Source organism: Salminus brasiliensis, chromosome 11, assembly GCF_030463535.1.
Source record: "Salminus brasiliensis chromosome 11, fSalBra1.hap2, whole genome shotgun sequence".
Taxonomy (NCBI): domain Eukaryota; kingdom Metazoa; phylum Chordata; class Actinopteri; order Characiformes; family Bryconidae; genus Salminus; species Salminus brasiliensis.
In genome coordinates this window covers 12,130,729-12,153,843 of record NC_132888.1, presented here as the reverse complement: position 1 = coordinate 12,153,843, position 23,115 = coordinate 12,130,729, and the positions used below count along the sequence as shown (strand labels likewise).

General features: G+C 40.4%; 1 protein-coding gene across 1 annotated transcript in view; it reads right to left on the bottom strand.

The window, feature by feature from the left end:
* Positions 1 to 22,697, bottom strand: part of gbe1b (glucan (1,4-alpha-), branching enzyme 1b) — a 128,310-nt gene extending 105,613 nt beyond the window's left edge. The window contains exons 1-3 of the mRNA XM_072691768.1: positions 22,441 to 22,697; positions 8,858 to 9,027; positions 5,959 to 6,074 (exon numbers count right to left, since the gene is read on the bottom strand). Of these exons, the coding sequence (XP_072547869.1) occupies positions 5,959 to 6,074; positions 8,858 to 9,027; positions 22,441 to 22,538 (384 nt within the window). The 5' untranslated portion in view covers positions 22,539 to 22,697. The remainder of the gene's footprint in view (positions 1 to 5,958; positions 6,075 to 8,857; positions 9,028 to 22,440) is intronic.
* Positions 22,698 to 23,115: the final 418 nt, after the last annotated feature.

The window sequence follows — 23,115 nt, the reverse complement described above, 5'->3', positions numbered from 1 at the left end:
AGTCTCGCCATTTCCACATATACTGTATACAAGACCATGTGAAGCTACAGGAAATGCATATACAGAAAAAAAACAGATATTATTTTCTTAATGTAAATCTCCCATCAACTGAACACTTGATCATATAGTCCAACCCCCAACCTCCACCTTCTTCTCCTCCAAAGAGCTGAGGACAGTGCAAATGACCGGAAACTAATTCATTTCCTAGTTGCCTTATGAAAATCACCTTTTGCAGATCATGGGCGATTATTTTAGAAATTGGAAATCCAGCTAAGAGAGATACAGGGGAATGTAAAAACTCAGACTGAAGACCCACCTCTTCCGAGAGTACTTGGACGATTAGAGTACTATGGTCACCTTATTGTCTTGTGTTTAGTAATGTCTAAGCTTAGAGGTATCCTTTGAATTATTGGTCTATTCTAACTAGCTGAAGTTTTTCTTGGGTAAATAGCAAAGCACTTTTTTAAGTCGCTCTGGATAAGAGCGTCTGCTAAATGCCTTAAATGTAAATGTAAATACTGCATATATACAGGCTGCAGTCACATGGTCAGAACCGTTCTGTCCGCACATCGTGAATGTGCGCCAGCACAGCTGCACATTCTCTCTATCATGGCAGGCCAGACATGTCTGTGTAAGGCAGTGAAGAGAGAGGAGGGAAATATGCTTATGTGTGGGTGCGTATATAATCGGATCGTCTGATGCGCTGACATTTCAAGGTGAGTAGAGATTATAAATTACATTCAAGGAAGATATTTTTTCCCCCCTGACACTGCTTTATGATCAAAATCATCCACAAAGCATGACGCGTTCACTGAACACGCCACATTTTTCTTCCTAGTGGAAGTGTGGTCTGACCCACGTCTTAGGGAGAGGATGTTTGCTAATGCAGAGCAGACAAATTTCTGGTTATAGAGTCATTTGATCTTCACGTCTGTATTGGTGAAAGTTATTTATAGCCATGCTAACATTTAAAACACTGTCATCTGTACTGTTTTTAAACACCAAAGGAACAGGAGGCTTGACTTTGTGCATCCTCTCACACACAGTAGGACCAATGAGATTCCGGGCGGGTGTTTCGGATTGCAGTGTATTAGGATTTTGAGTCCATAGAGAACACAGAAGAAACATTTGTGGTTCCATAAAGGACCAAGTCTGTAACAGAAATGAGAGCATGAAGAACCTTTTGATGGTCTGAAGATCTTCTGGTTGATGTAAAGGTTCTTTACCATTGTAAAGGATCCTCACACTTTCACATTTCCACTACAAACATGGTTAGTTATGGAACAAAAAGGGGTTCCGCAACCATTTGAACACAGAACTAGATTGTAATTAAAATAGCCCATTACCGATTCATTAAAATAGGACATCCCGAACACAGTTTTGTTAAAAAATGTCTAGGACATGATAATCGGTTTTAATATTTTTACAAATATGGACAATTTTAAGAGACTGGGGTAAAATAAACAATATACCTAAATCTTTTTTTTTTTATAATTTGTTCTCACAAGAAAATTGCATTTCTATTAATTAAATTTTACAAAGTTAGAACATGCCCTAAAAGCTGGTATTTCCCCCCTTGATGACTGTATGCAGTGCTTGCATAATCTACTAATGAGACTAGAGCTGGGAGGCAAGAGAGGACTTGTGATCGTGCTGGATTAGGTTGAGGATTGGTCCGGTTATATGCAACCTCTGGGATTCAAGCAATGCAAATTCATTAGATATCAAAGCATATCCTGGACCCCCTCCCCCAGCTCTGCACCATGTCTTCCAGAAACTTAGGCACTGTAGACATGGCCACGTACACAGCAATTTATAAAAATAAAAAAAAAATGGTTCGAGTTCACAGACATGCACCTAGAGATGCACGAGCTTCAGGTATGATTCAGCTTTGTATTTTGAAGGGAGTTACAGTTTACCAGTCCAATATCAAAGGAATAACCTTTTGCACCTCTGAAATCTGAATTCAGCTAACTTAAGGTGCAGCCATTGCTGACTTTGGTGTTTAGCTGCACATAGACATAGCTAACATAGCTTGTATAACCTACATAGAAAAACTGCCAATACAATGGGATGCTCCGGAGCAACTACACACTTCAGTGTTATCAGTACCTCAATGGCCTGCATTAATAACAATAAAGGACGTACGCATGCTCTCTCTAAATACGGCAACAGACAGCAAGTTCCCATGCACTGATTGTCATTACAGTCACATGTCCACTTTCCAATCAGCCTTTTCAAACAGAAGTAAAAAGGAGCGAGTGTTGGTCTGTGTGCAGTCGACTGTTGCAACCTAACTAACTTACAGCCCCCCCCTTTCCTGTGCCTGCAGTCATGCACCGTCACGGCGCAGTCAGCATGGGAGCACGGATCGATGCTGGAGCATTTCTCACAGCACGAACACACCCGAAGGCGCTCTGTCTTTCTCCCTCTCTGAGGATAGATCATTTGATGGTGCCTTCTCTCAACTACCATAGAGAGGTAATGACTAGCCCATTGTCCCCTGCAGGTGACCCATGGAGCAGTGTCCCACTGGGACACAGTCATTAGCACCATCTCTCTGGAGGCTATGCAACCCCGCCGCACTGCAGGCCCCGCACCATTTATACAATTACTGCCAAACCACTGGATGAATGAAGGGAAGCACTGCCAGACAAACTGGCAGAGGGAAAGAGAGTGACAGGTGGGGACTGCTGCAGAAGAGAAAGCGCTAAAAGGACATAATGACAAGTTCTTACATCACAGGTGTAAATGAACTGACATAAAGGGTTCATGTCACGGAGAACCGAATTTTGGAAAACCCACACAAATTGTCCCAATGGAGAGAAACACACACAACTAGACGGTGCAGCCAATTCCACTTCCAGGCAAATGCTAAGCTGTTGCTAGGGTATTCCAGGTGGTTTCTGTGCTAGCTGGTTGCTACATGTTTCCTATGGTATCACAGGTGGTTCTTAGAGCACTGCTAGGTTGATGTCAGAAGGGTCCTACAAAGTTGCATGGTGTTCACTATGGTATTGTTTAGTGGTTGCTAGGCAGTTGCTGTGGTAGCCTTTGTGGTTTGTTGGTGTTAGTTGTATATTTGTATCACTGTGACATGGGAATGGTGCACAAACATTTACACTCCATTCATTTCTATGAAACAAAAAAAATAAAATAAATAAAATCATCAAAACAAAACATCGGTCCAACCAAAAAGCGGTTTACAAGTCCAAACCGCACAATCAGACAGAACCATCTGGAGTTGTGTCGATATCTCTGGAAGAACCCTTTTTTAAGCAGAATAATTAAGCAGAAAAATGTGATTGATGAAAAAATATGTATATTTAAAATTCACAAACAAAATTAGATTACTGTCAACTATGACCTTTTAGCACCCACTCATTATTAGCAAAGCTGGAGTTTCTAATATTGCTATGCACCTTTTATTTTAATATATTAATAATAGCACTATCCTTGTAGATTAAGCATGTCAAGTGTAGAAAAATCTGTCATTTTTTAGAAAAGGTAAAGGTGAATAACAGGAAAGAAGTCTTTTATTATGTAAATGAGTGGTGGAAACCCGCTTCCTGGATCCATGGGCCTGCAAAGGATCGGCTGCAGGAACATCAGCATGCAGCATTGTTCTCAGAGAGGATAATCCAGTTTACAGCGGCGGTCTGAGTTGGGCCGAGGGGCTAACCGAGGCAGGAGCAGATGCCAGGGTCTGCATCTGCTTCTTATCACCCACTGCCTGACCCAGGCTGACAATAGCAACCCGGCAGCCAGAAGACCAGCTTACGCCTGCTGAGCTCCATCCAGCGAAAGAGCCGCCCTCATGTCATCCATCACACTTCAGCCACCATTACCGCTGTGGACTGCTTCTAGTAGGTGGTGGTATTTAAAGGAACACTTCACCCCAAAAGAGCCATCAAAGCCAAGATTTGACAAATGCCAGAAGGGCCTGGTGAAAGAGGCTAATTGGTTTCCATTGTCGGTCGCTCTTTATTAGCAGCCAAAGTCATTTTTATTGCTTTTAAGTAACAATCTGGCTGCAAACTTTGCTACTGCCGGGTACAGAGTTAACCCTCAAATGCCCACAACCCTCTACCAGAGGTAGACCTCTATTCCTTGTCTCTAGGATTTATGAAAATTCTGTAGTTATTGAATGCAATAAGCATGGAAATGTGAGGAGTTAAAAAAACAAAACAAAAACAATCCACAAGACAGTCACTGTCAGTTCCCCCCCACTGTCTAGAATTCCCACCCACTGTCTCCCCATCATATGACAGTCACCAACCTGGGAAAGTTTTTTTTTGACATTGTTGGACAGCTCAGTGCACTTTTTGGAAGGAAACTCTCCTCAAGTGCTATCCACTGTATGTACATGATCTAACAGACACCCTTGACTGGACAGCACTGCTCTGAATAAATGGAGGGGTACTAAAGATCGCTCCTAGTTCTGAACAAGCAAAAATAATGCATTAACTAGATATTTTTTGTTATTGGTATTTTAACATGGGCTTCTAAAACTTAAGTGTACTTCATTTACTTAGTCTACTTGATGTAATTAATTTTCTGACAACACTGGTAGACATTAGCGACTGGAATTAATTGGCTAACCTTAATCTTTATTCATAATTATTGGGATTGGTGTGTAATTTTGCCATTTCTCAGTTTAGACAGATTCGCCTGCCCAAACGGAGAAAGCTAAGTGACATTCCTATTAGACGATCGCCACCTTCGGGCCCAAGCAAGTTGTTAAATTCCTCCCTGGTGTCAATCACAAGAAGATGGGTCCCACGTCTTAGTCTTCTTTCCTGTCATGTTTTCTCCCTCTTGCTCTTTGGGCGCTTTTCTTACCACAGTCACTGACATATTTACACATATGGACATGTGATCACACTATTGAGAGTTGGAGGTAATGGAACTAAACATGAAAAGTAAAAATATATATTTTTAAAAATAATTAGTAAAATGCAGTTTTCTTGTGAAGAAAAAGTTACAACACTCCCACATTCATTACTACTTAAATTGCCTAGAATTAGAACCAGGTGCAGCACATCAGCAGCAGATGATTAGAACATCATTAGAGAAGCCCGTCTAATTCTGTTTGGTTTACTCTTGATTTTTGAAGTGAGAGGTGAAGATCACCATGGTGATATATCACCAAGGTGCACTCTGGGGCCTTCAGAAAGAAGGCTGTAGACGCAGAGGGGTCTGAGAAGGAAGTTCAAAAGATCTCAGAACAATCAGAAGAAATCACTCACGTCCAGAAAAATCATTTAAAAGTGAAACAACCACCAACATTGCCCGGTCAGGTCAGGTCAGGTCCGGTCCGGCTAGCCAGTTCAGTCCAACAGCAGACCACAAGGTGCGTAAAGAAGCCTCCAACAATCCAAAAAAATGTTTTCACGGCATGTCAAGTACAGCATCTACTCTGACTTTCATGGGAGGTGTGCAAGGAGGAAACCACGCTTCAGGGCAAGACTCAAGACGGATCTATTCAAAGCACACGGTTCTTTGTAAAGATGCTTGATGGCAAATGTTAGTCTTTCCCTGATGTTTATTTATTCATTAATTCTTTTTAATTTTTTATTTTTTACGGTGACCAGAACACAGAGGCGTTAAAGAACCTCATTTTTCAAACACTAGATATGCAGCAATGTGTACATGTTCTATCTACACATATTTATATGATAGTAAAAGACACTACAGTCTGTAATAACCTCTCATAGACTCTCTCATGGTTGCAGCATGACTGGAAATCAAACGTGGATCTCAGTAATCGGACACTCATTCACTTGGCCCTGATGACAGGCTGGCTTTCTAATGAGCTTAAGGTAAAGCTGTCTTTCTGTAACAATACAGTTTTGAGTCAGCAGATCTGCAGGTTTGTGCAGATAATGGACAATATCCTACTTAATTGCCCCTTCAAACTGATGCAAGAGAGGAAAAATGCACAAGAGGACTACTCACCTTCAGTTTGGAATTGTGAGCAACAGCTGGGGTGTTGCCTTCCTTTGGTGGTATGTGCAGCTCCCATTTCCCAAATTCCTTCTTTTTGTACGGGTGAGAGAATTTATCCCAGCCGTCTATTAAAAGCAAAGACAAAGTCGTGTTAATTCCAGAACAGCTGCGGAGAAATAGCTCCAAAAACGTATGACGATTTTTACATTTGACCATGTGGTACATCAAAGTAAAACCAAGCGACTGGGATTTAAATTCAAGCAAGTGTAATGAAAACATTTATAAAAAACAAGAATTTCTCAGATTGAATTGGAGTCTCTTAAATGTTGAAAATCAGCTGAAATTGATCCGATCTTTGTGTTTGTGTAAATAACAGTCACACAGTTTAGATCAGATGAGCTGCTGATTAATATCATTATGAAACGTTCAGTAAAATCCCTTTATTTTTAGTATCAGTTTCTATAATGAGACATTCTGGACTGATCGATTTAGCTTAGTAGAGACTTTTCTACTTCTTGTTTTATAGTGTTTAATATCTTATAATTCGGTCTGACTCTCCTTCCTGACCATTCAGCTTCCAGCTCCTTTAAAACTCTTCAGTCGTCACTTTGTCTCTGTGTCAGTGTGTTGGTATAACCTTACTACCTCATCTGTGAGGCACTGTTTCAGAGGAAGAACTGGTTTACTTTAGTTATTGATTATGTGTCGGTCAGCAACAGCAGCAGCAGCAACAGCAGCAGCAGGATGAATGCTGAAGTACACAGAAACCCGGTAACTCCTCCAAATGCCTCAAAACCTCACCCAGTGAGTGGCTTCACCTTGCTGCAGCACAGTGACCTGAAAAATATTACTAAAGCACCTGGGAGTTTTTCAGGGCCAATGAAAGTGAAAATGTTCTAGACTGGACAAATCTATCTTCAACTCACACAAGATGAGACTGAGCTCACACAAGACGAGACTGGCTTACAAGCTCAGAACATCAGGGAATATACAATATATAATACATAATATACATATATAATAGCAAAACTTTGAGAAACCAATTACCGGACATGCAATTTGTGTATGTTTGAGCCAAAATACACCATATGGTGTAACATATCTGGGCACACTTCTTAATCACCGAATTCAGTCTTAAGTCTTTCATTCAGTCTCATTGCCACATATATATAAAATCAAGCACCTAGCCATGCAGTCTGCCTTCGTGAAAGAGTCATTCTAAATAGTTCACTGAATTGCAGTGTGGTACTGTATGTAATAAGATGGCACCATAGCAACAAGTCAGTTTGTGAAGTCCCTGTTTCCTAGATATTCCACCATCAACTATGAGTGATATTCCTAAAAAGTGGAAGTGTTTAGGAACCACACCAACTCAGCCGCAAAGTGGCAGACCACGTAAAGTTACAGAGAGGAGTCTAAAAATTCTGAGGAGCATAGTGCATAAGTCACCAACGCTCAGAGTTCGAAACCTCCCTTGGCATTAACAGCAGCACACAAACTGTGTGCCGGGAGCTTCACAGCATGGGTTTTTAATGGCTGATGGCAGATGAAGAGGTGTGAAGCACCCAGCCACTGGACTCTGGAGCAGTGGAAAGGTGTTCTGTGGAGTGACGAATCACTATCTGGCAGTCTGCTGGGGGAGTCTTGGTTTGGCAAATGCCAGGAGAGCGTTACCTGCCTGACTGCACTGTGCTATGCGTAAAGTTAGATGAGGTTCTAAATGCTTTTTAATGACCATGAAATTCAGAGGACCATGTAGGGTATGGAATTTATATATCACTAAAATACCCTTTTATTTATCGTTTTAGACCCAGTGTCCCCAGACCCCTGAGCATGGGTTTAGTATCCCAGAACAACATTAAGTTCTTAATATACCTAAGCAGTTTATTTTGACACATGTAATGTTTGAGAAGACATGCTGTCAGTTTTCTTGTTCATTAGCTAATTATACAGTGACAACAACAACAAAGCAGGGAAAATTCAAAAAAAAAAATAATAAAATAAAATAAAATAAAATAATTATTTTAATACCATTTTAAGAATAATTTTTACTTAGTGTAGATGTAAGGAATTAGATGCAATTCAAGCTGACATATACTATTCTATACTTTAACCTCAGTCATTGTCCTGCTTCAAATCCATTGTGCTGAAGCGCAGAGTTAAAACAATAAAAATATTTATTTAATTAATAATAATTATTTATAAACTGCACTGTGATGCTTCAAATAAGAAAACATGAATCAAACCCATGCCAAAATAATATTTGAGGGAAAAATCTGGCCTAATTTGAACACAGGAAACAGTGAAGAAATGTTCTTTATTCTTGAACTCTCTTTTCTCAAAGAGAAACCCAATCACTGAATAAAAAAAATTCAGAAGACAGTTTCTTTGTGAAGCCAGACTCTAATTTTATTTTACATGCGATCCAAGACACCCTTGATGTCTTTTTTTCCCCCTTCCCGTGGCAGATGTACATAAAGTTGTTTTATCTAGTGTTACAAAAAGACTAAAAAGTAAATCAACTAAAAATTCACATAGAATGCAGATAAAGGGTTTATGGGTTTCGCTTTCATTAAATATTTTCAAGAACACACACACACACACACATACATACACACACACTAATGACCCAAATAAAACAGCAGCCAATGGATTTTAATGTGGCTCTCTCTGTCAGTGTTGCGCAATTTCAATAATGGTATTTTTAGTGCTCTAAAAGGAGCGCAATATACCTTGGGCTACATTTCAATGAAGAGCAGGATATAAACACAAGGAAGCGTGTAGAACTTACAGGACGGAAACTAATTGACGCAATCTCATCAACCAAACAGCAGGACGCATTTTCAAAACAGAGCTTAAGAAGAAAAAAAAAAAGAAAAAAAAAAGAAAGAAAGAAACTTGTACATACTGAACTCTCCAGTGAGGAACAGCGCCTCAGCAGCTGGGGCCCACTCTTTAAAGACTAGGCTGTTGTCTGGCTGGCGGTGAGCACCGAAGCTCCAGTAGCTGCGTGTGAACTGATCAAAGCCTCCCTCGGCCTCCTCCAGGAGTGAGAGCTGCTTCTGGAACAGGCCATATCTACCGAGCAAAGACAAGAGGAGAGACACACATCATAAACAAGGGTTGGGTAAGACAAAAATCTTACTATCCTCACCTTAAAAGCCTTAAGAGCCCTGAAAACACTGTGAAACATTAATAGGGTTGATGTTTCAGGGTCTACAAGAAGAAAAGCACATTAGTAGAATCATACTCAAGGATGCTTAGGATGGCATATAGAAAATCAAAAGGACCCTCGCAGATATGGGAGGAAAACTATACAGACACACTCTTTGGCATTCAAAAGTTCAAGCTGACTGTATCAACAAGCTGGAGTGCTGTATTATTATCATCCATACCATGTATCGAGCACCTCAGGCATTACCTTTCAACAACACAGTGCAGAATATGAACAACAGGCCCCTCTTAATTTAATATAGAACAAAACAAAAACACTGCGAATGAGAAAAACATCAAAACACCAAGTGCTTCTTAAAAATCTTCAGAACACCATATTGGTTCTCAGTCAAACAGACACTTTGACTTTTATACTTGTACCCAAACAAGCAATTTCACCCTTTTTCCAGCACCAGACACTGCGTTAGAAACACAATCACTCTCAATACACCAAGCCAGAAGCTAATGCCAAGTGCTTCTGAAATCAAGAATGAAACAAACACATCTATCCATCACTTTCCACCCCCATTACTGTTGGTATACATTACAGACCCCTGTTGTGCCAACTATCACACAGCTTGGTTCCTGATGGTATCAAGGGTATGAAACTCTATATATAGCAGGATTTTTATTAATATTACATTAGATAATAATTGTCAACCAATTTAACTACTTACTGAGTCAGCCATTCAGTTGACATAGTGTGTATGACTTTCTTAAAGGACGTATGCCCAAACACAAGCTAACTTTTATCAGAGATAGAGAGAAAGACATATCGAGATCTCTCACCGATATATATCGTCAGAGCACTGATTATCTGCACATTTCATTATCTTTGCTGCATATTTTGAGTAAACATTACAGTACTCAGTATGGGAGAGATTTCGGATAGCAGCTTTTTTATTTTTACGCTGTTTGAGCATTTTGTCTACATGATGAAATATTGCAATAAATATTGTTAAAAATTGTGATATACATTTTTTTCATATTGCCCAGCTCTCTCTCCCTCTCACATAGACATATATGTGTATATAGTAATTATAATTTCCCCCCTTCCCAATCTAAAATCACGACTCCCTTCCATTCAATCTGATCTGACCCTCAGTCACAAACTACAACATGATGCCCAAAGTCATGGCCATTATAAGTAATTCACAAGCTGTTGATTGGGTGAAGGATTTGCTTAGTGGCACCCCATAAAATAGTGTTATTCTCGGCATGTCCACCGGCTCGTGTCCCAGATGATTAGAGTCTGGAGAAGACATCCAAAACTGAATCTCAATCAGCCAGTCAAGGTGACTTCATAGGAAGCTGATTTCCAGCACAGTCATTACCGTAACTCGAACGGCTGCAGAATCAAAACTTGGGCCAACCCGCTTATTAGTAATAATGAGCGCACAACTGGAGCAGACAGTAGTCGTCCTTGATATCCTAAGATACAAAATACAGATGACAAGTTTTTCATTTTTTTTTCCTCTACATGAATAAACTTCATTTAGTAGCAAGAATGAAAAACATGTTTATGATGATGAGTAAAGTTTTGCTGTACTGTGAAACTTAGACAAAATTGCGAGGCAGTGTGAACTGTGAAGAGTTAGAATAACGTTTCAGTATATTTCAGCAGGGTTGTCACATTATACATGGCTTACTAGACTTATAGGTTTTCAAAGCCAGCAGAGGGGGATGTAGTGTAGAGAACTGGCAGATTCAAAGATCTTACTTTAAATTGCGATTATTTCTCAAGTTCAAGTTCAACACACACACACACACACACACACACACACACATCATCAGTTAAGTACACTCCAGACTAAATCATCCAACATAGGCCCCCAAGCAGTGGTTCTGATAAAAGCTCAGTCCGCCACAAACTAGCACTACTTAAAATACTAAAAAGCACAAATACTCTCAAATGCATCAGATGTCAAGTATATGCATATGTATAAACCAATAACCGTATAACCGCAGGCCATAGTTGCACAACATTACAGCACTGTATGAAAACCTTTTGGATAAATAAAACATATTTTCACGCCAAATGTGTCAACTTACATTTAGTGAAGACAAGAAACAATCATTTAGAAGCTGATTTGCTTCTCAGACCCTCTTAAAACTAGAGTCCAAAGACATCCCCCCCCCCCCCAGGTCCAATGTTTAGACAATGTTAAATGTCTAAGATTTAAAGGTCTGCCATAATATTAGAAAAAGATTCATCTTTAAATATGATATTAGCAACTCTAGAATTTCTGAAACTGTACAGCTTGATATAAGTATATAATAAAATTAGCCATAAAATTAGCACCACCGACAAGTACAGTGAAGGACCTACATTACCTTCATTTACGGTGGCATCTGTCAAGGGGTTTGTGAAAACTGCCTAAGTGGTTTAGAAGAAGATATTTATCTTGAAGGCCCACCATTCTTCAAGTGCTGACAATATCCATGATACAGGCCTATCCAGGAGAGCAAATTGTGATATGCTACAGCATTTATTACAACAGATGGGGATACTTCAAAATATTTTAACTACTTTTCCAATTATTAACTAATTGTCCAATTATGAAACAGTCAATTGAATGAGAATCCATTAAGACAATCCCTCACCGTCCTTAATTTGAGAAATCATCAAGCTTTTTGTATACACCTTTCTGGAATTATTTCTTCGACTACGAGTCTACTTGAAGGTCGGCAAGCACCTCATCACAGCCGAGGTACTGAGAAATCCTTGCGACTGGTAATATAAAAGCGTCCATCCCCCACGAATCCTCAGATATAGTGCTCCTCAACATAAGCAAAAGGGGATTTAAAAATGCTCTCAGAACAAGGTCATGAGCCAATGAAAATCTTCTTGTGTCAACATGCATAGCAATATTCCTTCTTGAACAAAGCCCTCAACTCACAGCTCCACCAGAAAGCCTTATGAACAACTGCAGCTTCAATATGGACAACACACCATGTTGCGACTATATTCCTGCATCTTGAGCAATCTAATCACTATTAGTAAATGTTTGATGAGACATGATTAAAGACTGTCCAATGTTGACCAAAACGGATCATGTTTGTTAGGCCATGTGAAAGTCTCGATTAATTTAAACACTTACAGAAACATGCAGTCCTGTATTGATTCTAATATTGACTCATTAGGATTGATCAGACAGGTCGTGAACACTCATCAACAATGGGCTCCTCAAAGCAGATCTCTGGGGATCTGAAAATTAAGTTAACTGATGGCTCCATCTACTAGAACAAGGTCTCAAAGCACCTCCAGCTCAAAATTTCCTCTGTCCAGAAAGCAATTAAGAAATGGCAGTTAAGGGCAACTGTGGAAGTTGAGGACTGACTGTATGGTGTACAGAACCCCACTATGACAGCAAAGAACCCGCAGTAAGGTTGAGCCAACAACGGAGTAGTGGTGCACTATTCTACTGTGCAGCAATGCTCACACAAACATGATCTGGGTGGAAAGTCATCAGAAGGAAACCATATTGGTAACCTAATCACAAAAACCAATGCTATGTTATTCAGTAATATTTAATTTAGTATTCAGTAATTATTCAATGATCAGAAAAAAAGATAAATATTTAAAGTGAGACAAAAAAGTATTTAGTCAGCCACTGATTGTGCAAGTTTTCCTACATAGAAAGATGAGAGAGGTCTGTAATTTTCATCATAGGTACCCTTCAACTATCAGAGACAAAATGAGGAAAAACAAATCCAGGCAATCCCATTGTAGGATTTTTAAAGAATTTATTTGTAAATTATGGTGGAAAATAAGTATTTGGTCAATAACTAAATGTTCAACTCAATACTTTGTAACATAACCTTTGTTGGCAATGACAGAGGTCAAATGTTTCCTGTGAGTCTTCACCAGGTTTGCACACACTGTAGCTGGTAGTTTTGCCCATTCCTCCATGCAGATCTCCTCTAGAGCACAATCAGTGGCTGACTACATACTGTGTGTGTGTGTGTGTGTGTGTGTGTGTGTGTGTGTGTGTGTGTGTGTATATATATATATATATATATATATATATATATATATATATATATATATATATATATATATATATATATTAGTAGTCTGTCAGTAACTAAATATTTCTAATTAAGCATTCATTGCTTAATGTTCTTTTAAACAAACCACATTTTTAAATCATATTTCCCACTTTTTAAACATGATGTAAATAGCAAGGGCAAATGTAAATCAACCCAACTAATCGATACGTTTTTATGCCAATGATTTTTATTATCGTACTTATTAATATTAAATGCATTCTAAAAATAAAAGTAGATGAAAATACCTTAAACAAAAACAGAACAAAAAAGTTTGAAAAGGTACAAAAACAGACTTCTCCTAAAATGTTCACACATGTTGGCTCAATTCAGCTAACTTCGCTTAAGCTAAATACAGTAACAGAATGACCTTCAAGATTGAGTCAGGGATTTCCTCAGGGGGAAATGGTGAGGGCAAGCTGATGAGTGTGTTAAAACGGTACTGAACTGGAGGGACAGACACACAACTTCCCTAACCTTCTTGTGAAACTCTGCAACCTCCAGCTAGTTCCTCAAATCCACCTTTAATAGTGTTCTCAGCAAGTGACCCATCACCTGTGGTTCACACGGTCTCGCCACTGTTTTAATGCAGGTAGGGCTGACGAGCTGTACTCCGATATGGCCCGTCTTGGTTAAATCAAGAGTGTGCACTCAAAAGGCAGCACCACAGCCCTGTACAAGTCATTGCTCTTGAATGCCTTCCTGGTTTCTGTGAGCAGTTAAACGTTTAATTATAATATTCCATTTCCCAAGGTCTCTTAATTTTGCATGACTTTATGCTACAGCATTGTTGGGTTGTTGGTCATCATAAGGTTTATTGACGGCAGGTTTAGAAAACGAACACACGTATACGTCTTTCACACCGTTAGAAACCGAGGACTGCATTGCTGCGTGATTTATTCAATCTGAGCCTCCTCATCTTCTTCATAGCAGAACACACAAGCTTATATGATGAACTACACACTGACTATTAAATTGCATAGGTTAAAAAAATAATACATAAGCAAATAAATAAATAAATGCACCAAAACACAGTTATTTAAGTGCAGCTAGCCCAGTGTTGCCTAACCATTCTCCACTGCTTGCCTTCAGTAACACCACCAGTGAATATCGGAACGTAATACAGACGGTCAAATCTAACCATCTGTCCCACACTATTCATTTTTAAGCATTTTATCTGCCTAATACAAACATGAACCCACCATCATCGTGCATCCCCACTGCGCACAGGACAGAGATAGCAGTCCCAAGGTTGGGAAACTGGCAAACACAGACACGTTAACGTAAAAGAAGCCTTCAGCAGTTAGGTTTAAAAACAACACCTAAGGAATGAAGGTTCAGGTTGATGAAACCAGTCAAAGCTCTTGACTGGTTGCCAGCGGTTTGTAAGTATTCAGCTTTGCCCCTCTATTATCTGTGCAGGTGTTCAGCGCAGGCCTGAGTGAAGAAAACAGCTGGAGGAGTTGTAGGAGATGAACTTGGCCAGCATTCTATTAAGGCCGGCATTTTACTACCGCCAAGACCTTGGCATTACTGAGGATTTACCCTTTTGTTCTTCGACACCGAGCCACACTGTAACTCAGTAAGGCCAACTCGGCTTAAATGCAAAAGGACATGCTGCCATAAATAAAGAAATAAGCAAGAAAGCAGGTCAAACAATCATGAAAGAGCCAGGCCAGCACGCTCTGAATGGTCTAAAGCTATTCTTGCCTCACAGCTGTGAGGAATATCTTTCACACAGCATCTCTTCCAGCAGTGGACAAGAGGAGCCTTAGTTAAATCCAGCATGTCCACAGAACAGATCGCCACCACCGTGATCAATAAATGCTGCATTCTCCAGCTTTGCCTTGGCCTCTGGAACCAAGAGAGACAACTTTGGAACATTAATGAAATTCACCCCAGCTATGGGGTAGCCAGGTCTCTTTTGAATTAGTCATCAGTAGTCCTGGCACCGTGCTACTCCAGTTAGGCCCAGCATGATTCTCAACAAGCTTGTGGAGTTGGGCGCTTACATTCATGAGAAATCCTGCTGGTGCTCTGGGGTGTCTCGTACGGAGTTTGATCAGCCGCTAACTGACACTCGCTGTGGTGCCTGCCTATGTAAAATTATTTATAGTGGGGGTCAGACAGGTGCGGGAGGCACGTCTGTGGTTTGCTGGAGCCCGTGCTGTGTCAGAGTCAGAAACTACCACACACTCCAATCCAAATTAAAGGGCCAGTATCTCTCTCAGGTACTACTGAACTAAGAGTAACCAGCCTGTCTCTCGCACTCCACATAAACAGGCAGATCAATTGCAACACAGACAAACAGTCAGCCAGCTCGATAGATACTGACAGTATAGCTGTGTAAACTACGTCAGTCCTAGGTGTTCAAAAGTTTGTAGGTCACTCATGATTTTGCCTTTGTAGCCGAGAAAGGGTCCAAAACTGCCTTTATATTCGGCAAAGGCATCTCAGCAGGCAGCACATTTAGAGTCCCTAAAATCAGAGATGGTCTTCTTGACGGGGGCGCATGCTACAAAATGCTGTCAAGACATAAAATGCTGTCTGTGTAGAGAGCCCAGTAGGTATCGAGACAGGCCAGGGTTGTTAAAGGTATCGGCCATAACCTCTTACTTGGAATAAAATTTTACCAACTGCAATCGGCCAGTTTCTTATTTTGACACTGGCAAAAGTGTGTTAACAGCTGCCTCTTACTTTTGATGGAGCTCTTTATTTCATTTCCGGTTACTTTACAATGAAAAATCAGATCAGATATCAGGACATTTTTCCTCTCAGATTACATATTTCCAAGTGAGTTGGGACTTGCTCACAAGCGTTAGTCGACAGTTGTACACATGGGCCTCTTGTACCTGTGAGCTCACTTCTAGGCATCATTTGCTTTGGGTCCATAAAGGTCAGTCATTTACCTGAAAAAGCCTTGTGCGAGTTCACTTGCTGATAAATAATACCAAGATACCCTTCGAAAAAAAATCTACCAGAAAACACCAGGAATTCTAGACGTCTTTACTGTAAGCTTATATACAATAAAGTTCAATACAGTAATGAAAATGGTTCTTGGTGCCATACAAAAGCATCTACCAATGGTTTCATTGGTAATCATTGGTATATTTAAGTGGGAGTTCAGTACATGAAAGTGAGTTGGGACATGCAGGCGATTTTTTCTATCAGGTTTTGATTGGATGGTGGGAAGCAGGCATTTCGATAGTCAGGGCTGGACGCTAGCCTGCAGTCAGCCATGGAGGAGTACTTGCCTCCTGCTACATCACACTGGCACCTGCACTGGATAAAGGGGGCAGAATACTGATGGAGGAGGAGCAGACGGCTTTCGCTCCATATTTATTTAGGTCTGTTCATACAACCGTAAAACTGAGGTAAGGACTGGCCTTTTCACTCGATAATAGGTGGGGGTGGTTGGAGTGGGAGGGAAAGCATGCTGTGATATTACTGGTTAATAATACATTTTCCCTTCCCCTTGCACTTGACCATGTAGCCAAACGTCAGAAGCCATTTAGAGGCGGGTAAATGTCACTGTATATTGACTGCAGAAACATAAGAATTTGAAAGTTTAAATGCCATGACCCAATAGGTTATGCTTAATATGACCTAGCACATAAACTAACCAGGTAAAAGATTCATTTAGCCTATTTAGATTTTTAAGTAGGCTAATAGATATAAAGACCTCAGCCATATGTCAAAACAATCAGAAGAATAGTCATAAAAAATAAAAGCATGATCATGGCTTGATTAAATAGGGAGCTTGTTGTTGAGGTAGAAGCCCTGAGAGCATTAGCGAGGCCGGGTGCTAAAGTGAAGGTCAAATGCTTAGTTCTGGATCATCTCAAAGCCAAGTACTGGATGGAGCTTCGTCATTCCAGAGAAGACAGATCCACAGCACAAAGCTGGGGGCAGATTCTTTGCATTAGGCAGGGTAACCTTAGGCTCATGTGTGGCTTCTCCCGAGCAAACCAACACCTGTGTCAGCATTGGATGACTGAATTCCGTCATTAACTGGTCTAAACCTCTATAACTATACATATGGCCTAGGATAGCTTCTCATTTAACTTGGACAGTGAAGCAACTTGGAAAATTGGATCCTGGAAATCTCTCTGAATATTTGTTTTGGGTTTTTTTCCTCTTCTTATTTTGTATTCCCTCTTGAAGCAAAGCCAAAAAAAAAGCCAGCTGACTCTGCTTCCTCTCGTAACTCATGTTAATGCAAAGACTGGAGCATGGTGGGGTTCACTCATTACACCCAATTACATGTCCTGAAAGCACACACCATCCTATTAACTATTACACTAAGGGAAAAGCGCAACATTAAATATTCATGAAAAAAAAGCTGGGAAAAACAGTGTTGGCCCGTTTCGGCTCACTTGGCAGTTTGCCAGCCAAGTTAGACCATTCAAGCTAATCAGGGCATTGAGTCAAATTTTAGACTTTGCTCACAAGCGTTAGTCGACAGTTGTACACATGGGCCTCTTGTACCTGTGAGCTCACTTCTAGGCATCATTTGCTTTGGGTCCATAAGGGTCAGTCATTTAACCTGAAAAGTCCTTGTGCGAGTTCACTTGCTGATAAATAATACCAAGATACCCTTCAAAAAAAAAAATCACCAGAAAACACCAGGAATTCTAGACGTCTTTACTGTAAGCTTATATACAATAAAGTTCAATACAGTAATGAAAATGGTTCTTGGTGCCATACAAAAGCATCTACCAATGGTTTCATTGGTAATCATTGGTATATTTAAGTGGGAGTTCAGTACTTGAAAGTGACGTACCGTGAACCTCAACCACCGTTGACTCATTTCATTTACACCCCCAACGTTTTACATTCAACTAACCAGACTCTGCTAATTAAAGGAAAACAGGGTGCTACACAAACCAGGCCTTGCCACTGTGGCTTTGCATGTACCAGTGTCCACAGACACAGTTAAACACAGTTAAAGCTGGGGAGGTAAAAGGGTGCTAGGCTAAAAGCCATCCCAACAACAATCTCGTCAGCTTGCTCATCAGACCATCTAGTAAGATTATCCAGGGAATGAACGAATGAATATTAATTAATTAATTTATTTAAATGCTATGCTAAGTGGGACCTGTGAGCCATTGCAATGCCATAAACCAAACAATCAGAGCATAGAACATTTTCTGCAAGCCCACCATAAAAGAAAAATCAGCATGTTTCATTCTGAAACTAAATAACAGGGTTGTAAATCTGGACATTTTCCAATCTTTTATTTATACGTCAAATAACAAGTTAAATTCTCCCAAAATAGTACTTCCAAACTGTTCTTTAAGTCATAGCTCTACCTGGATCCACTGCCCTTACTAAAGAACCCTTAAATAATTAGAATAGCAGGATCTTTAAATAATCAAAACCCATCTTGCGCCTCAGGAAAACCCTCCGCAGTGAGCACCTGACACTCATTTCATATTAATTTATATAGAACAGATCTGAACGATCTGACCTTTTCCCCAGAGAAAGGTAAAATGAGTAACCTTTCATATTTGAGGTCCTTCAGAGACCACCTCTCCAGACTTTGACGGTAATTAAAATCTAAAACAGTTTGGTTCTACCCTTACAGGTCTCTCTGGTGATGACAGCAATGGCCATAGCTTCTGAAACCAACTCCGTCTCATACTGGGATCAAAAGCAGTGTGTTTGTGTTGCTTAGTGTTTGTGTCTATTCAAGGACCACACCAGAGTAGCTATGGGATTATGCAAAACCTGATGCCAATTTGGTTGGAGCAGCAAATATGAGGGATGGATAGTGCGGACCTGTTGCTCATCATTATCACCATTATCACCATTATCATTAATGATGGGCTGCATGATCGTGATTTCCCAAGCGATATCAACCCAGGAAAGACAGCATCTATCAAACTAAGATGTGCACGGATAGGCATTACCTTTACAGAGCAAAAATCACTCGCTGCATTACAATGAAGTGTTCGATTACTCAGCAGCCAAAACTCCTGAACACAGCAACTATACCACCACTGGCGAGGTGTGCGGCAGCCAGCAGCATGTTGCACACATTAGCTTCAAGGAAAATGCTACAATTTGCATTTCATTACATGACCTGAAATGCAGTACATGAAGTACGCTGAATCAATCAGTGCTGAGTCATTCTGAATCATGTCGTTCTGCAAAAGCAGGCAAGCGTATGTGAGCAAGTCCACAAACATCACCACAAACGCTGTTTGTTTCTCATGTCTTCATAATATCGACAAAATACTGCTACACTGTGATACGACTTGTGCCAAATATGCAGTGAGGAGTGTGCAGATACACTAATAACAATTAGAAACAATAACACACAGCATGAACCTAAAATAATAATTAAAAAGGCAGCTAATCTAACAGTAATAACTTACACTGCGCTAGCAGAGCAGTCAATTTACTATAGAAAGAACGGAAATAGCACTGTTGTGCACAACCACAGCATTAAGAGCAGCTGCACTGTTAAAAATAAAGAATTACCTCACCTCAACTCAAAATTATCTCTGAATTTCCCAACAGAAATTATGACTTGAGGGGGTGTGTTCATGTGCAACTTCCAAGCCGTATTTACCATAATTCCAATAGCACATGAAAGCAGCTTAAAAACTTGCTCTGTTCTGTGTTGTTCATATGACAATTATAATACCTAGGTGGTCCGAGGGGGGAACGGCAGTGTCAAACACTCAGTGGTGTGGACTGATATATGCTTGTTATCTTGGTGCTAGGTTTTGCAATAGGGGTGGGATGTTTGCCTTATATTTCCAGTAAATTTCCAATAAATTAATGGTTACTTTCCATGGGGGTCTTTGATCCTTCATGTCTTACGTTACTTCTTTTTTTTGTCTCTCTTTTATTAATCATTATTTATGTGCAGCTGCTTTGTGATGACAACAGTTGTAAAAAGCACTAGACATGGGAACTTTAGATCAGGAATTTTGGAGAGATTCCAAAATTTACCCTTTCAATGGAAATTTTGGGAATTTATTGGAATAGAAAATATTGGATGCATTAAAGGAACTATATCATCATATAACACTATCATCAATGTACATTTTGTCAACAGCAGAAATGAATGACACGCCACATAGTTAGTTGCAAGCAGAACTTTATAAATGCTTATATAAATATACAAAAATATATAAATGCTTTCACTGAACAACCAAACGTTTAATCAATAAACAACCGAAGTCCCCAATATCGGCCACTTCTGCGTACTGCGCATTGACGCCCAAGATACGCAAGATTACGCCGCTGTTAGCGATGTTTAAACATTGTTTTCAGATGTGATTTTTAGTTTTTTTTTTGCAAGAGCAAAGTTTAAGTTAGGCCTAATTTTATCCAAGCGATTGGCAAAGAGAGAGCGGAGAGAGGGGAAATCCACACTACACGGAAGTGGCCGATATCGGGGAGCTAGTGCTACCTCCTCAACCCGTCTTATTTTTACTGACAACTGATCAAACACAGAGATCAGTTTGCTCACAGTGTGAAACACTAAGTGGACAAGCACAATTTTAGATCTGTCATTTAATAAATGTTGAATGGCCAGTCTGAGAACTGCTGCTAATGTTAGACCGCTCTGAATGGGGAGAGAGAAAATAGTTAGCAGGATAACAGTCTGCTCACTACTGAACCAATTCAAGTCTGGCTGACAGAAAACCCTTGTATAGGCCTTTAGCTAAATGGAAATAACTCTAATCGAGCGACTGCTGTTGAAAGGATAGAAAGTTGACATTAAGGAGATTGTTTCGGTTTTGGGTTTGGATTTGTAGCTCACTCGCTAAGCTAGACTTTGCTGAGCTAGCTCAGTCACAGCTCCACCGACTAAGAGCCAGCGGCTGTTGTCAGACTAGATAACTGCTGAGCTCCCGACACAAGAGCGACTGGTGCTGGGAGTAACAGAAAGGCAAATCCAGACAGATTCAGCAGTTTTTGGACTTATTATTATAAATAATTATATATATAAATAAATAATATTATTTATTTAAATATTATTAAATATTATTAAATATATAATTATGTATTATAATATAATATAATAATAATAATATGTTATTATTATATTTTATACTACCACTAAGCAAAGAGAGTAAAAAAATGGGCATTATGGAGATACTGAACGCTGTGTACGGCACTGCAGATATACCCAAGTATACCCAAATGTATGTTCAGAAGCACTGAGAAAAAAAAAAGTTTTTAATAGTATATCCCATTTAAAGTTAGTTATGTAGTCAGCTCAGTCATTAAGCATGGATGTTGCAACACCCTTATTTCTACATGCCAAAATAGCCTTGACATTTCATCAGCCTTTAGTGTTATTGAGGAGGAAAATGCACACAGAACAGACAGCATCAGGTTTGGGGATTTTTTGTTTACCATAGGAAGTGATAGAGGCACTTTTCTAAACTTTAAGGCTCAGCTGGAGTCACTGCAACATGCTTAATCTGTCTGCTAGCGTTGCATCACAAGCGCGGAAGAGGTGCGCCTGGTAAAGCGGAATCCGGCTCAATCCCAAATCGCCCCCTACACCCTAGTACACTAGAAGTCATATGGCTTGCAAATGTACAGCTTCTACGCCAAAGCAGTGCATTTAGGTATCTGTGCACACCTGGCTGAATTCCCAGTGGCCCTTTGTTAGACACACTGCTGACTTTTGGGTACAGAAGCCGTTAATGATCTACGTGACCTACGTAGCTAGTGTACTAGGTAGGGAGCAGAGACGCATTTGAGATTCAGCCGAAGGGGAAGTTTGCTTTTCCTATGATTCGGAGCCCTACTGAGCATACACCTGTTAGTACTAGCTTTTTTAGTTCGCCGTGTAAAAACACAAGGTTGCATCAATGAGAGCTAGCATGCACGGCTAGCCAAACAGAGCTGAAATGCTCAAGCTGCATGTAGCCTAATGCTAGCTGGCTAACAGTGGCTGGGGGCGTTCAATTGCTTCGCCTGCTTGTGCACCCCTCAGAGAGCTCAAGGGCACATCGCTTCAGCTACAGTGTTTAGAAGACAGTTAGCTAGGACACATGGCAGCAGGAGCAGCTGCCAAATACTCAAGCCAGAGAAGTCACAAGCAGCTTCTGCGGGTCTGTCTTGTGAATTAACAGCTGCAACTTCTCACAGAGGAGAGCAGGGGCGTCCGGCACGCCAGTGAGCCTCGCTTCTCGGCGTGCTAGGGCCATCACAAGCCGGAGCGATGCAAATGTTATACTTAAAAGCACACTTTACCTCCGGTTAAAGTCCTTTTCAAAAGGCTTGAGGTAAGGATCCAGTTGTAGAAGCGAGCTGAGCTCAGGAACAGAAACCTTATCCTCAGCATCTGCCATGTTCGCTCCAGACGGGAGTAATCGAGTACAGGCTCGCAGAGCAGAGCAGAGCAGAGCAGTGCACGCGCTTGAACGCTGCTCGGAAACAGAGCCAGTGCAGAGGGCAGCGGCTTTTTAGTGCTGCTGGTGGCGGTGAAAGATCACGACGGGTCAGTCGATTCTCCCTCAGCTCGAATGGCAAAGGGCATTTTGGGGCACCTGCTACATTGGTGTCCTAAAATGAAACTGTTCCTTTAAGATGACACCAGAACCGTTGGAAAGGAGGAAGGAGTGAACACACACTGTTAATCATCTGCCCTGGAAACATGCAGGGGACTTACACACAGGGGTCATGAGGGGGTCTAGACACTCCAACCCTTATGGGTCAAGAACATGAGATCACAGCAGTTGGTTATATTACAGAATGAGGGGCATGTGCTTATAACAGGCACACCTTAATAAGGAATTACATACATAAGGTGGACATTTATATATAAATATATATATATATATATAGACATATATATATTTTTTTAACTTATGTATGTAATTCCTCTTTAAGGTGTGACTTTTATAAGCACATGCCCCTTATTCTGTA